The sequence below is a fragment of the Gadus morhua genome, chromosome 9 (assembly GCF_902167405.1).
Source record: "Gadus morhua chromosome 9, gadMor3.0, whole genome shotgun sequence".
Lineage (NCBI taxonomy): Eukaryota > Metazoa > Chordata > Actinopteri > Gadiformes > Gadidae > Gadus > Gadus morhua.
In genome coordinates this window covers 19,294,112-19,306,681 of record NC_044056.1, presented here as the reverse complement: position 1 = coordinate 19,306,681, position 12,570 = coordinate 19,294,112, and the positions used below count along the sequence as shown (strand labels likewise).

At 43.7% G+C, this 12,570-nt stretch overlaps 3 protein-coding genes across 4 annotated transcripts; 2 read left to right on the top strand and 1 right to left on the bottom strand.

Moving 5' to 3' along the window:
* Nucleotides 1-124: 124 nt before the first annotated feature.
* LOC115550638 (ras-related protein Rab-19) lies at nucleotides 125-3,488 on the top strand. 2 transcript variants are annotated; one of them, XM_030365862.1, is made up of 5 exons: nucleotides 125-283; nucleotides 813-931; nucleotides 1,551-1,739; nucleotides 2,263-2,446; nucleotides 2,754-3,488. In XM_030365862.1, the coding sequence occupies exons 2-5, from the start codon at nucleotides 881-883 to the stop codon at nucleotides 3,029-3,031; spliced, it is 702 nt and encodes a 233-aa protein (XP_030221722.1). In that variant the 5' UTR covers nucleotides 125-283; nucleotides 813-880; the 3' UTR covers nucleotides 3,032-3,488. The 2 variants fall into 2 exon arrangements, with proteins under 2 accessions (XP_030221722.1, XP_030221721.1); XM_030365861.1 differs by having other exon boundaries at nucleotides 125-539.
* Nucleotides 3,489-3,538: 50 nt separating this feature from the next.
* hdhd5 (haloacid dehalogenase like hydrolase domain containing 5) lies at nucleotides 3,539-7,547 on the bottom strand. The gene is made up of 8 exons (XM_030365855.1): nucleotides 7,078-7,547; nucleotides 6,466-6,669; nucleotides 6,270-6,382; nucleotides 5,969-6,062; nucleotides 5,858-5,891; nucleotides 5,564-5,738; nucleotides 4,884-5,072; nucleotides 3,539-4,353 (listed from the first exon to the last, which is right to left on the bottom strand). Exons 1-8 carry the CDS (start codon nucleotides 7,174-7,176, stop codon nucleotides 3,942-3,944), a joined length of 1,320 nt encoding a protein of 439 aa, XP_030221715.1. The 5' UTR covers nucleotides 7,177-7,547; the 3' UTR covers nucleotides 3,539-3,941.
* A 920-nt stretch (nucleotides 7,548-8,467) lies between these two features.
* On the top strand, nucleotides 8,468-10,236 carry LOC115551001 (allatostatin-A receptor). Its single transcript, XM_030366440.1, has 2 exons — nucleotides 8,468-8,959; nucleotides 9,231-10,236. The coding sequence occupies exon 2, from the start codon at nucleotides 9,247-9,249 to the stop codon at nucleotides 10,234-10,236; it is 990 nt and encodes a 329-aa protein (XP_030222300.1). The 5' UTR covers nucleotides 8,468-8,959; nucleotides 9,231-9,246.
* Nucleotides 10,237-12,570: the final 2,334 nt, after the last annotated feature.

Genomic DNA, 12,570 nt, shown 5'->3' with positions numbered 1-12,570 from the left:
AAACCACAGCCTTTATGTTGGCAGCGCCAACTCTCACCCACAAACGAAGGGAGCTGGCGTCTGGGTCAAAGCAAAGAGATGGGGCAGACCCAGTGCATGGCCCACACACTCAGGCAGGGCTTTGTCTCCTGCTGTGACTTGTTCTTTTGTGGGCTGAGATGACGACACAACAGAGCATGTGGGCAAAGGCGGGGCAAGACGCGGGGGTCTCTAACATTCAGTGTCGTTCTACTTCTTGCCATGTGCACATCCATAACCAAAGTCATTCAATGAAGGCTGACTGGTAAATATAACTTGATTGATTTATTTATAGATTTATCTTTTGTAAAAAAAAAAAAGTTAATTTGCCTGTAAGTTTTATAAATGATACTTAGTTCGTTGTCCACAGCTATGCATATTATTAATGGCATGCATGGTCGCACACTTGGTTGATCTTAAGAGAGTGTCATTTATTTAACCTTTCTCTAGAGTGCAAAGGACCGCTGGTGAGACCAAGGCGTCATGTTTACATTTAGTTACAAGCACTTCAGGCGTACAAGGTGTGGTTAAAGTTGTTTATCAAAGGATGTCTATGTTGTGAGCCTTGTACCACTCTGAGTAATCAGCATACAATCCTACAGTTACTAGTCTGCAGAATGAAGGAGCATTAGCTAGCACATTGTAAAAATAACACTTTTAATGTCTCCAACAACGCACCTCACAAAATAAACATTTGTAGATGAACACCACTATTGGGAACGATGTAAGATCAGCAGCACGGGTATGGTCTTTGCACAGAGTCTATCATTTCTAACCCTTTTAAGCGTTTGCAGTTTAAGCGTGCCTTCTCCAGTCGTTGGTTCCTTAAGGAGGGCCCTGTGTTGGAACTTCCTGTTCCAAGATGCAGTGGTGCAGGTGGGCCAGCCGTTGGGTATCGAGTGTAAGCACACAGGTAGGGAGGCGTGTCTTATTTTACTTTTGGAAGGAAACAGAGGGCAGGTGAAGCAAGAGGACACAGTAACCTTTTTTTTCTGTCATAAACGGCTGTGTTAATCAACACAATGGACTATTTGTAAAGTTAATGGAAGGAAGATTGACGACAATGGATCCAGTTTTTTGGAATAACTGAACAGTTGGAAATATGTCAAGAGGACGTTAGGAGGGACATTTAAGGACATCTGCTTCTCTGTCAGGGAACATTAACAAGAGCAAGGCCCCTGCACACAGGACATAACAACTTTGGTTTTCTTTTGTGGTTCTTATATTTAATATTTGTATGCATTTCTGTGTCAACGGAAGCGTATTCACTGTATATTGTCACATTCGCTGGCTTGGATTCAACCTCAAATGGGGTGGCCTCAACTCCAACAATTGGAAAGGTTTGAATATTATTATTCAAACACTGTCGGTGGATGTGATGTGACTGCGGCTTGTTCACATAGTCATATTTAGTATTGACACAACAAAGATAGAACCAGTTTTTATTTATTTTTTGCTTCAGGCCAGAGAAGGCCTGGTCCCTGCATTTAAGTCTTGGTGTCTTCTTCTGTGCATCTCGTCCTACGATGCAGTCCACAGAGCCGGACCATGAGGACAGCTTTGACTTTCTGTTTAAAATCATCCTGGTGGGGGACTCCGACGTGGGCAAGACTTGCGTGGTTCAAAGTTTCAAGTCTGGAATATTTGCAGAGAACCAGCAAAATACCATTGGTGTGGACTTCACTGTTCGTACTCTAGATATCGATGGCAAAAGGATTAAGGTAAGCAACATTATATGTGTATACAGGTATGCACATGTATATATGAATACACGTGCATGTCCTCAATGATGCACATGTTTCTAGGTTGTTTCTTTAGAGAAGAGTATCTGCTGTAATAGGAGCAATAATATTGTAGTTTTTGATTCTCCTCTGGGTTTTCACTCCTTTAAAGCAAATAGCCTAGCAGCTATGATCAGTTATTAAAATTCACTATGCAAGCTGAGGATGGGGAGCGGCCCAGAGCTACCTTCAGCAGACACCGACTGCTGTGTTAGGTTTCTAGGCGTGTGAAGAATAGATTAGTATAGTTGACAAAAGGAAGAGCGAAAAGCGACGATTAAAGTGACCCAGTACGAAATAGAACTTACAAGATAGATGTGTGGACAAAGAATAAACACCATGTATATTCAAGCACAACTCAAATCAAACCTTCATATATAGAAAATGTCCCCCATCTCCTTACAAACTGGAGGATCACAATGCATGTTGAACAGGTGTCTCATTGTTCTCGTTCTCATTTCAGATGCAAGTTTGGGACACGGCCGGTCAGGAGCGTTTCCGCACCATCACCCAGAGTTACTACCGCAGCGCCCATGGGGCGCTGGTAGCCTATGACATCACACGCCGGCCCACTTTCGAATCTGTGCCTCACTGGATCCACGAGATCAGACATTATGGAGCCGCCGGGGTGGTGGTAATACTCATCGGTGAGCAAAAGGCCCATTGGGTGTCTTACATTTTGGGATGTTTCAATCTCGTAAGGGATAACACTCCTGCCCTTCCCATAGAGGCAAAGCAGGAGCACAACTGCAGTTCGTTTCTGGCAGCCCACTGCTCCTAGCAAGTTAGGATGGGTTAAATGCAGAGGAGGATTTACCCCACAGGGAATAATAAAGTGAATCTTGTTCTTCTGACATAAAGTAAAATGTTGATCTCATGAACCCAACTGTGTGTACTTGCTCACCGGGATGCGCTCTAATCCATCTCTGTCTCCCGCTTGGCTTTATCTCTCAGGTAACAAGTCAGACCTCCAGGACGAGAGGCAGGTGTTGTTTGAGGAAGCGTGCACCCTGGCCGAAGACAAAGGCGTGCTGGCCGCGCTGGAGACCTCGGCCAAGGCGGCCCAGAACGTAGACGCCGCCTTCATCCTCATGGCCCGCGAACTGCTGGCGCAGAACGGCATGCCCATCACGAACGAGCTGGCCCCGGAGACTCCGCAGTTCGGGCTGGGCGGGACCTCATCGCATCCCGTTGTGGGAGGCGATTCTTTGGAGAAGAAGTGTGGGTGTTGAGCGACCGCAGGCTGCAGGGCCCTGACCGCAGTGTGTCTCTGGAGGTGTGGTTGAGTGGCTCGTTTCTGAACCGTGGAGGGAGTAAGTGCAAATGTGGGCTGTATGTGTGAATGTGGGTGGGCAGGGGATGGAGATGCGATTTGAAATGATTTATTTATTTGGTGTAGGGTATGTGAAACGATTGCTTTTACTGACATAAGGAATACTGAAGATTATCAACAAAAGAGCTTTTATTTGGTCCTTTTGTCGCTATAATTGACATTAAATTAACATACTGTATGTGTTCTTTTGTGGGGAAAAACTTGTTCAGGGAAATCAAGATGAACACGTTGCTTGAGTGGCTTTGGAAACAGTATCACTGCTATGATATATCTGTTCATTTCATTACTTTCATTTCATCAGATCATTTCCTTTCCTTTCCGTGTATTTTAAATATTAAAAAGAACATAAGCATGGCTGTCGTTTCCCAAATGTACCATTTTCCAACTTTTCACATTGACACACTTCTTTGCAAGGACATCCATCAACAATTTATTAAAATAAAAATAAAAAGGATACGTGAAGTACGACGATGTGTCCAAGTAACAATGGAAAAGTTTATTGCCATAGTAGACATTTAGACTCTCAAAATAGAAAATGCATGTACCGGTAAGCTATATTGACCTATATTGACGATTTGCAGGCCATTGTTGCTATTGCACCTTCTTTAAACTCGACTCAACAGCTCCAGGCTTCCCATCCTGAGGAAGCTCATACACCAGAACATGAGTGCTACATAAAACATCTAAAAGAACAGCAAGACCCAAGGCCTCGGGGCGGCAGCCAGGGGGCACAGGTCAGGTTGGCAGTAAAAGGGAGGGTTGACCGGCCTGGCTGGCTCCCAGACATAGAGAGATTCTGCGCCCTGATATCACTCTAGAGGGCAGCCCTCCTGCTGAAACACCAGCTCCACCGCCTCCCTCACGTCCTGCACCAGAAAAGACGGCTGTGTGAGGCTGGGGTCCAAGCGGAAGTCCCTGTGGCCGTGGAACACGTGCTGCTCCGTGACCGTGCAGTCCGGGTCCGGGGGCAGCTCCTGCTGGTCCCGGCTGTACACGCCCGTGCACACCAGTACGGAGCGGCAACTCTCCGGGAGGCGCTCCTCTATCCCGTACATCCCGGACACGCCTCCCAGCTCCTTGGAGGTCATCGCGGGGGGTTCCTCGGACGTCGCCGCTTCCTTCCCGGAGCCTTTGGCCTGAAGCCGCGTCCGGGCTCTTTGACAGGCTTGGAGGTATCGGTTGTACAGGTTGGCACCGTATATGTCTGCCATTGGGTTGTCGCTGTGAAGGGAAGGGGGGGGGGGGATTCAAATTCAGACTGCGGCGTTGGAAAACGGCTGTTCTCAGACAGGCCTTTCTTAAATCCCAATTATTCTGATAGCTAATCTTAAAACACCATATTTGCCATAGAGCTATATTTGTTGATAACCATTTCTACCAAAGCAAGGGAAAGCATAATGGTCGCAAAAATGACTATTGACAAATAATGTAGTTCTTTGTCCTTTAGCAATAAGAGCGTCAATGCTTGATTCTAAATGCAGACATCTCAAGGTTGGATACCCGTGTCTTAAAACACATTGGGTTTCCCCGGAGCCTTTGGAGTGGTGATATTTGATGGACGAGCAAGGTTAAGTTGACACGTTTCATGACACTTCATATCTCTCGGCAGGAATGGATTTTTGTATCACTCTTCCATCTTGAATGTAAACGGTACATTTCGATATTGACTTGAAGGAGGTGTGCGTCAAGCAGGCTATTATCTCCAGTTTAAAAACGGGGGATGGGGGGGGGGGTGGGCCGTCTCTGCTTACCCAATAGCATAGAGTGTCTCCACTGGGCCCGTCCAGCCCAGACTCTCTGCCTGCTTTCTGACCAGCAGCTCAGCGTAGTTGTACGTCACCACGCTGGGCTTACCAATCAGAGCCTCGTACTGCAGGTCATACCCCGTTATCTTCTTGTATGCGCTTTCCAGGCATACCAGGAACATACCGTGGCCAAACCTAAATCGATAACAACGGAGAGGCATCAATGCAAAACGGCCTCTCTTATGGCCTCTTGGTAATCAGTGATTGTCTGTGCAGTCTCAAAGTCAGACGTTAGATGTTTAATCTAACGTCTCATGGCAGACTCAATTCTGGGTGAGGGGGGCATTTCCTTCACTACGTATTTGTTTCCACCTCTCTTGTCTCGAGTAAAGAATGCTGTTAAGAAGTGTCTGTAAAGGTTTCAAATCAACACCAGTAGACGGGCCAATGCAGAAAAACTGTTTTAAAATCCCCAAATGACAGCTTAATCCATTAGAACAAATTAGTTTTCTCTGGGAGAATATCGATGTAACCAAAACGAAAACAAGGCGTAACTCTGACCCTTGTGGTTGACTGGATCCAAGATGAATACTTATGTGACAAGACACATTCCTAAGTTAACTGATTAGGCTTAAGCTGTAGGAGGAATGTGGAGATTGGAGTTGTGGGTCCTCTGGTCAGCTTACCTGGGGTTTTTGGCCTCGGCCATCCACAGGAGGTCCATGTTGCAGGCTAGGACTGGGATGTGAGGGTACTGCAGAGGACCCAGGGCACTTCCCGGCTTCCCATTGGTCAGAAGGACATCGATGATGAGCTGGATGTTGGTCTCCCATCTGATTGGCTCACCAAACAGGATGACCGCTGGTGTGACGTACAGAGGAAGGCAAGAGAGATTCATAAAAATATCATGCATTTGGTTATACAGGTACATTGACAAATCTGAGCGGATTTTAATTCAACTCTGTTATAAAGAGACCTACCATCTATTTGAGGTAGACTTTTGTCTTCTGGAACCTGCAAGATAGGTAGTCTTAGACAAGGTCTTGAAGTTACAAGTACTACACATTGGTCATTTAAACCGGTATACTTACATAGCCTTTGGGCCTTCTATTGTGGTCCACAACATCCAAAAGTGGACATGCGTCTCTCAGCATATCTATAGTGATGATATTTTGAAACCCCAAACTGGAATTTGGTTGTTTAAAGTCAAACAACAGGGGATATCAAACACTAAACAAACATACTACTCATACAAGGTCGTTGTAGTTTACTTGCGCGAAAATGGTTGCACATCCCTGAATAACAGTTCAACACTATAAAAATAAATATATACAATACAAAAAAACAAGTAGGTCTTTTTTGTATTGGATAAAGAGAAACAGGAAAGGATACTTCTCCGCCACTTCTTTTATGGGACCCTGTCCGGACACAAGCACACACATGTTGTGGAACTGTGTGAACATTCGCAAAGGACTGTGGGACAGCATGACCTGCTCTGCTGAGACCTGAGGAGACGGCAGTGTATGCAGAGGTCAGACACATGCAGAACAGCAGTAAGGAGAATTAGGCTAACGTTAATGTTACTCACCTCTACTTCCAGAAGATGAGACAGTTGCTCGGCTTTAGTTTGCCTCATACAGTTGCCGGCATTGGTGACAAACACCACTGGCACCTTGTACCTCCCTTTGCGGTCCACTAGGTTCCTGAAGCACTGCTTGGCTCCAGGTATGGGGGTTCTGCCCCTCACTAGCACCCCATCAATGTCAAAGAGGAGACCAAAGGAACCAGGACCCTATGGAGAGGAATCATATTCTTTATAGACGTTTTAGTCTGTGCAAGTAGACATGGCTCAAGCAAAGTCCATTGGAGTTTTAATGTCATTGTTTGCATAGGCTTGAATATTAGTCCTGTTTTTGTTTTGTTTTTACTTATGAAGTTTGATAATCGAGAATAATAGAGTTCTACAATTTACAACAACTTTAAAGGCTGTACACATCAATACAAAATAGAATATTAATGATCAACGGCATTGCGGTAATCAAGTTGCTCACAAACAAAGTATTGAGTCGGCTACTACTAACCATACAATGAGGTACAATACAACCTGTGACTATGCAAAGACAACCATATCATTACAACAGTGATTATGCAAATAGACCGATTAATATTAACCCAATTCAAATTATAGGATTGCACTCACATGACTGTACTTTCGAAGAGATGATGGTGAAATGCTTAAATGCTTTGCTTCTGAATTAAGAAGTTGCCAACCCAATTTGAAAGATTGTATTCTTTGCATTTCTGAAATATTAAACAAACTATGTACAAATAGTAAAAACCGAGTATTTCTGCAAAGCGAACTTATTTGCGTTAACTAGTACTATAGCTCCTCCATCTCTAGGCGGTTCTATTAAGTATTGAATAATGGTAACTCGAAGAATAACGCACCGCACAATATATAGATAAATAAAAGAGGGAGTTTGTTTGTGATTTACTCTCCGCCCACTTTCCATTCGCGGAAACGTGTCAAATATGGCCGCGGATACGCGGAGAGAGGCAACCTTCTATAATAGGTCCCTGGAGGCAACAGACCGCAATCACCTCGGCGGGATATTATTGCGCAATGTTATTTACTCTATAATGCTCACTATGCCTGCGTGTCATTAGAAGTCGACCCATCAGTTTGCATGTATCGGTCGGGTTTCTCGACCTCATCCTTTCCTGGAATGGTGATAGGCCTACTGGGGGCTGGCTCCCTCTATTTTATTTATCAACCATTCATTGACAAAACAATGTTGTGACACGCATGCGCATTATACTGTTCGGTTTCGATTTACTTAAAATGAGTAAGTCAATGACAAAACTAGAACCGCTAACAGTGTTTTTGTCAATCCTCCTCTGTACTCTTTTGATCCAACAAGATCAAATTCATGTGAATGAAGATGTATTTTCCGGGAAGGCCTATATGTCTTTCGTAATTTCAACATCAAAAATATTTTAACTAGCCTATAAAATTGTTTTCAATGATTCTCACTAGTTTTCACTGTAGCTTGAGATTTGATGACTTGTAAAAAAAGACTTCAATTTTGTTTGAAACAAATACATTTTCACTGACTATGAAGAAGCTTTTACTTAACAAAGAGCCTACAATATCAGACAGGTCCTGGTAAAAAAAAAAGTGCTAATGATTCAATTAGTGAAACTTTATCAGTTCACATCTGATCCTGTGAGGGATGGAGGAACAGGATAGGGTGCTGTTAAGTGGCCGTCAGTTCAGTGACAATCTCTGTTACTACTCTCTCATATTAAGAAAACATCTCATTTACTTCTAACTTTTGATTTAGATGTTTTTCCTTTTAAGATTGTGCTCCAGGAGATATTGACCACCAGTCCTGTCAATCATTCGGCTGCTATGTGTATGTTTGCATAACCCACACACACGCAGGAGGCACACACACACACACACACACACACACACACACACACACACACACACACACACACACACACACACACACACACACACACACACACACACACACACACACACACACACACACACACACACACACACACACACACACACACACACACACCAGTTCGGCTTAGTTTGTTTGTTTTTGGATTCCTTTAAAGTTCATCCTCCCAACCATGCACACATTTTGACTATATTTAACTAGGCCTACAAGCCTGCCACATTCATCCTATGTATTATATTCATACAAATAGGGATGACCAAATGTACCATATTCAAACTTTTTTTTCGAAGGACAAAGTGTTATCCTTCATTAGAATGACTTTCCTGGAAAAAAAATGTAAATGTTACAAATTTGAGTTTGCCCACTAATTTCTGCGGAACAATTGCAAAGTAAACAACGTCTGGCGGGAAACTTCCATATGGGCAATGTTTACATAAAGCCATGGCTCTGAAGGCCAGTGGTCCATCCGCGGTATATGCAAACTAAAAATGGGAGGGTATGGTGGGTTTCTTTCGCCATAAAAAACGCATTATAGTGAGAAAATCCAGAACACATCGCAGTGTTTTTCAGTTGAAATCGTCAACCCACTCCAGGTCTCCTAAGGTTAGTAATTGCTTTGCCTTCCTGCAGTATTCGATTATTTTTTTAACAAAAAGTTCACTAAATCAACTCTTGACTTTTGAATAAATAAATAAATTTAACTGGACCTTTTTTGCATTGGACACTTTTCATAAATGAAAATGAAACAATATCAAGAATTGTTTATTTTGTTTACAATCTTGCAGGACATATCCTTGTCCTTCAATGTAAAGACTTCTATGTCACTGGAATATTTGCATTAAAGTTACACATTATCTCTCTGTGCAATTTCCAGATTTTCAGTTTGAGCAATGGGAAACAACAGCACAGCATCGTCTCCCTCAACCAACAGCAATGGATCCCTGGTTGCCAGTAACGATGGCGCCGCAGCGTCTTTTTGGGTTCACATTTTTGCAATGGGTAGCCTTGATGGGATAATTACCCAGTGTCAAGCAGAGATCGAAACTATGGTGTGGGTAGGACTCAAGTCATTTTTTCTTGTGACAGGCCTTCTTGCTAATGCAGGTTTGTTGTGGATTCTGCTGAGTCCCAAGAAGCCACTGTCCCACCCTGAAGTGCTCGCCCTGAACCTCTCCGTCCTGGACATGCTGTCCTGCTTCTGTTTACCGCTAGAAATCTACGAACACCTCTATATAGGCCTACTCTCCGAGCAGCTCCTCTCAGTGATTGACGCGCTGAGAATGCCCAAACTGGTGGGCTGCCCGCTGCTGTTGACGTTCATGTGTGTGGAGCGTTACCTGGCCGTGGCGCGCCCCGTGGCCTACATGCATCTAGGGAAGTGGGAGTACCGCGCCGCCATGTGCGCCTGTGCCTGGGTCGTCACCCTGGCCGCAGCGCTGCTAGCCTATTTCCACAGGGTGTACTCCATGATCGTGTACTTGGCCCTCAGCATATCTCTGCTGTTCTTGCTCATGCTGCTCTGTCTGGTGGGCATCGTGCGTGTGCTTCGTCAGAGCGGACCAGGAGGGGGTTCCGCAACCAACGGGGCACTAAAGAGGAGGGCTATGGAAAATGTTCTGGCCGTGATGGTGCCAGCGCTACTGGCGTATGCTCCTCTGGTGCTGATGGTCCCCCTCCTGGCTGTCATTCAATTTCACCTCAAAGGGGATTTGAATCTTGAGCTATGTCAACTCCTGTGTGTTCTCCCGGTATTCCCCAACTTCGGCATTTACATCGGACCAACTTTCTACCTGTCCCGTGTCAGACTATTGCTTTGCTCGAAGAGGAATGACAAAGGACGTGAGCAAATTACGACAAGTTTCAAAACACAGGACGAATAGCTGCCTATATATATGTATATATATATATATATATATATATATATATATATATATATATATATATATATATATATATATATATATATATATATATATATATATATATATATATATATATCCCCCACAATGTATAACCTGCAATGTAATGTTCACCTGTGTGAAATAGACACGCTGCTTTTAAATATCATACCTTTATAATATTTTTATTGTCTAGTTTTTTCTCTGCTAAAAATGTTAGAACGTGGTTTGTGACTCATTACCAGCAATTAAGTAGCCTAATCATTCTTCAAGTCGTGAATGCATTGAATGCAGGAAATGGCTGTCACGGGGAATTGACCAAAGAAGCGGTTGAGAGAGAACCACAACGAGATGAGAGAGCTCCACCATCAGAAGAATACAAAAAAGATTGACCTGAATTCAGCGTTAATATTTTAACTTTAAAATCAAGCAGTAAAGCATATTAATCCTTTCTTGAAAGAGAGGCAGAGTGCTATGTTGTGACAGTCTGTTCTGGCTTTAGGCTTTAACGCTGTTGAAGAACTACACAAATAAATACGCCTGACCAGTGGGTAAGGCTGTGCTTAATCTATTGGTGATTATAGGCTATCCCGTGAAAAGCAATTGACGGAGAGGGTTTGGATTGGTTTGCCAACACTAGATTATTTAAAAAGAAACAATACATGTTTGCACCTCAAACATAATCAGTCAGTCTGTGTGCATGTCTGGGCGATGGAGAAGAGGGTCGAACGCCACTCTGATCTCGATGCGCCCATCTTCAGCCGTGACCTCCTCCAGTTTTGGCCGGTCCACCGCCATCCACAGTTTGTACTTCAAGTCTCTCCCCAGTACGGTGGACTTGTTCTCTGGTGTTGAAGACCGCTTCTTTGAGGCCGAGGGCTCCACGATTGTGTTGTAGACCGCCCTGTATTGTTCCACACTCAGGCCATGCATTAGAAGGGGCTGCTGATGGGTGGGAGTGCCTGGCTGGATGACATTTCTTTTACGCACGTCAGCCAGCCTTAACGCTCTCTTTTTCCGGGCTGGTTGCTTATTGGCTGAGCAGTACGGCATTTTAACCAAAGCCAAACCGAACTCAAAGTCCTCCCTCTTTGCTCTCTGGGCTCAGGGAGAAATAATCCAAATTAATATATTAAATTGTGGCAGAAGGTGATCACACAAGGAGGTGCATGGGAATGGGTAGGTTTAGGGGAGCAAGTCTATTTAATACTTAGCAGACCCTTTTCATCCAAAGCGATTTATAGTGAGGGTTTAGGCAGGATGCCTTACCGGTAGAGTGTGGCCCCTGAACCAATAGTCCCTTCAGGCTGATGAGACACAACAACACTAGCTGTGACTTGGCCTACAACAACCCCCCTCCAGTGTGTTGATGAGTTAATTAGGGATCATATTTCTGATTAATTAAAGACGGTAAAACACATAGCTATGGCCTACTCAAATTCAAGGAATGAAACAAAAAATGTATCACAAAATCCTACATCACAATTCATTGAAAACGTGAGGATAAAAGGTTTTAACCTTTGAAAACAATGTCTGGTCATGTGCATGTTAGGTCTATGCTACTTCTTGCTCAGCGAATAAAATGTAGGATAGATTGTAAAATTATAAAATAAAAGGATAAATAACAATACATTTAGTCTTTTCTTACCGCTTGCATTGTTGTTCAGTCTAGTGTAAAAGCTCAGTAACGATAGGCTACTTTTTAAAAACCAACAAACAAACGAAACCGTTCGAAGCTGCAGGACCGTGATACGTCTTACTGCAGCACAAAAACGATCAAAAAAAGATTGACAACAAATAGTAATTAATTATATATTTATGCTTGTGGTGATAAATGGACTAAACAGAAGGATGTGATAGGTCTACTATTGATTATTCATTCATGGGATCAATATAATGTGGCATGCCTATACCTACATTAGGATGCTTGGCCGCCATGCGCTTATTCCTTATTACTTTTGAGACAATATGTGTTCCAGCGAGGTCAGCAACCCCCTTCGACCCCCGTAATGACGGACACAACAATAGCCAATGGCAAAGAAAACAAGGATTATCCTCTACGCTGAGAGTTCAACCAATCAATCAATCAATCAATCAATCAATACGTGAAACCAGAGCTCCACAATCTATCATTTCCCCCCTCAGGCCTGTCGTGTGGAATTTAATGAACTTAGGACAACTGGACTTTCACTCTGTAGCCCATCACCACTAAACGATTGTTTAATAATCAGAGGTCCCAGGCTGTTGTCGTAGGCTACGCCTATTGGCCCGCCCATCGATACGGACATGTGCGGGCATCGTTGTTGTTGATCTGAA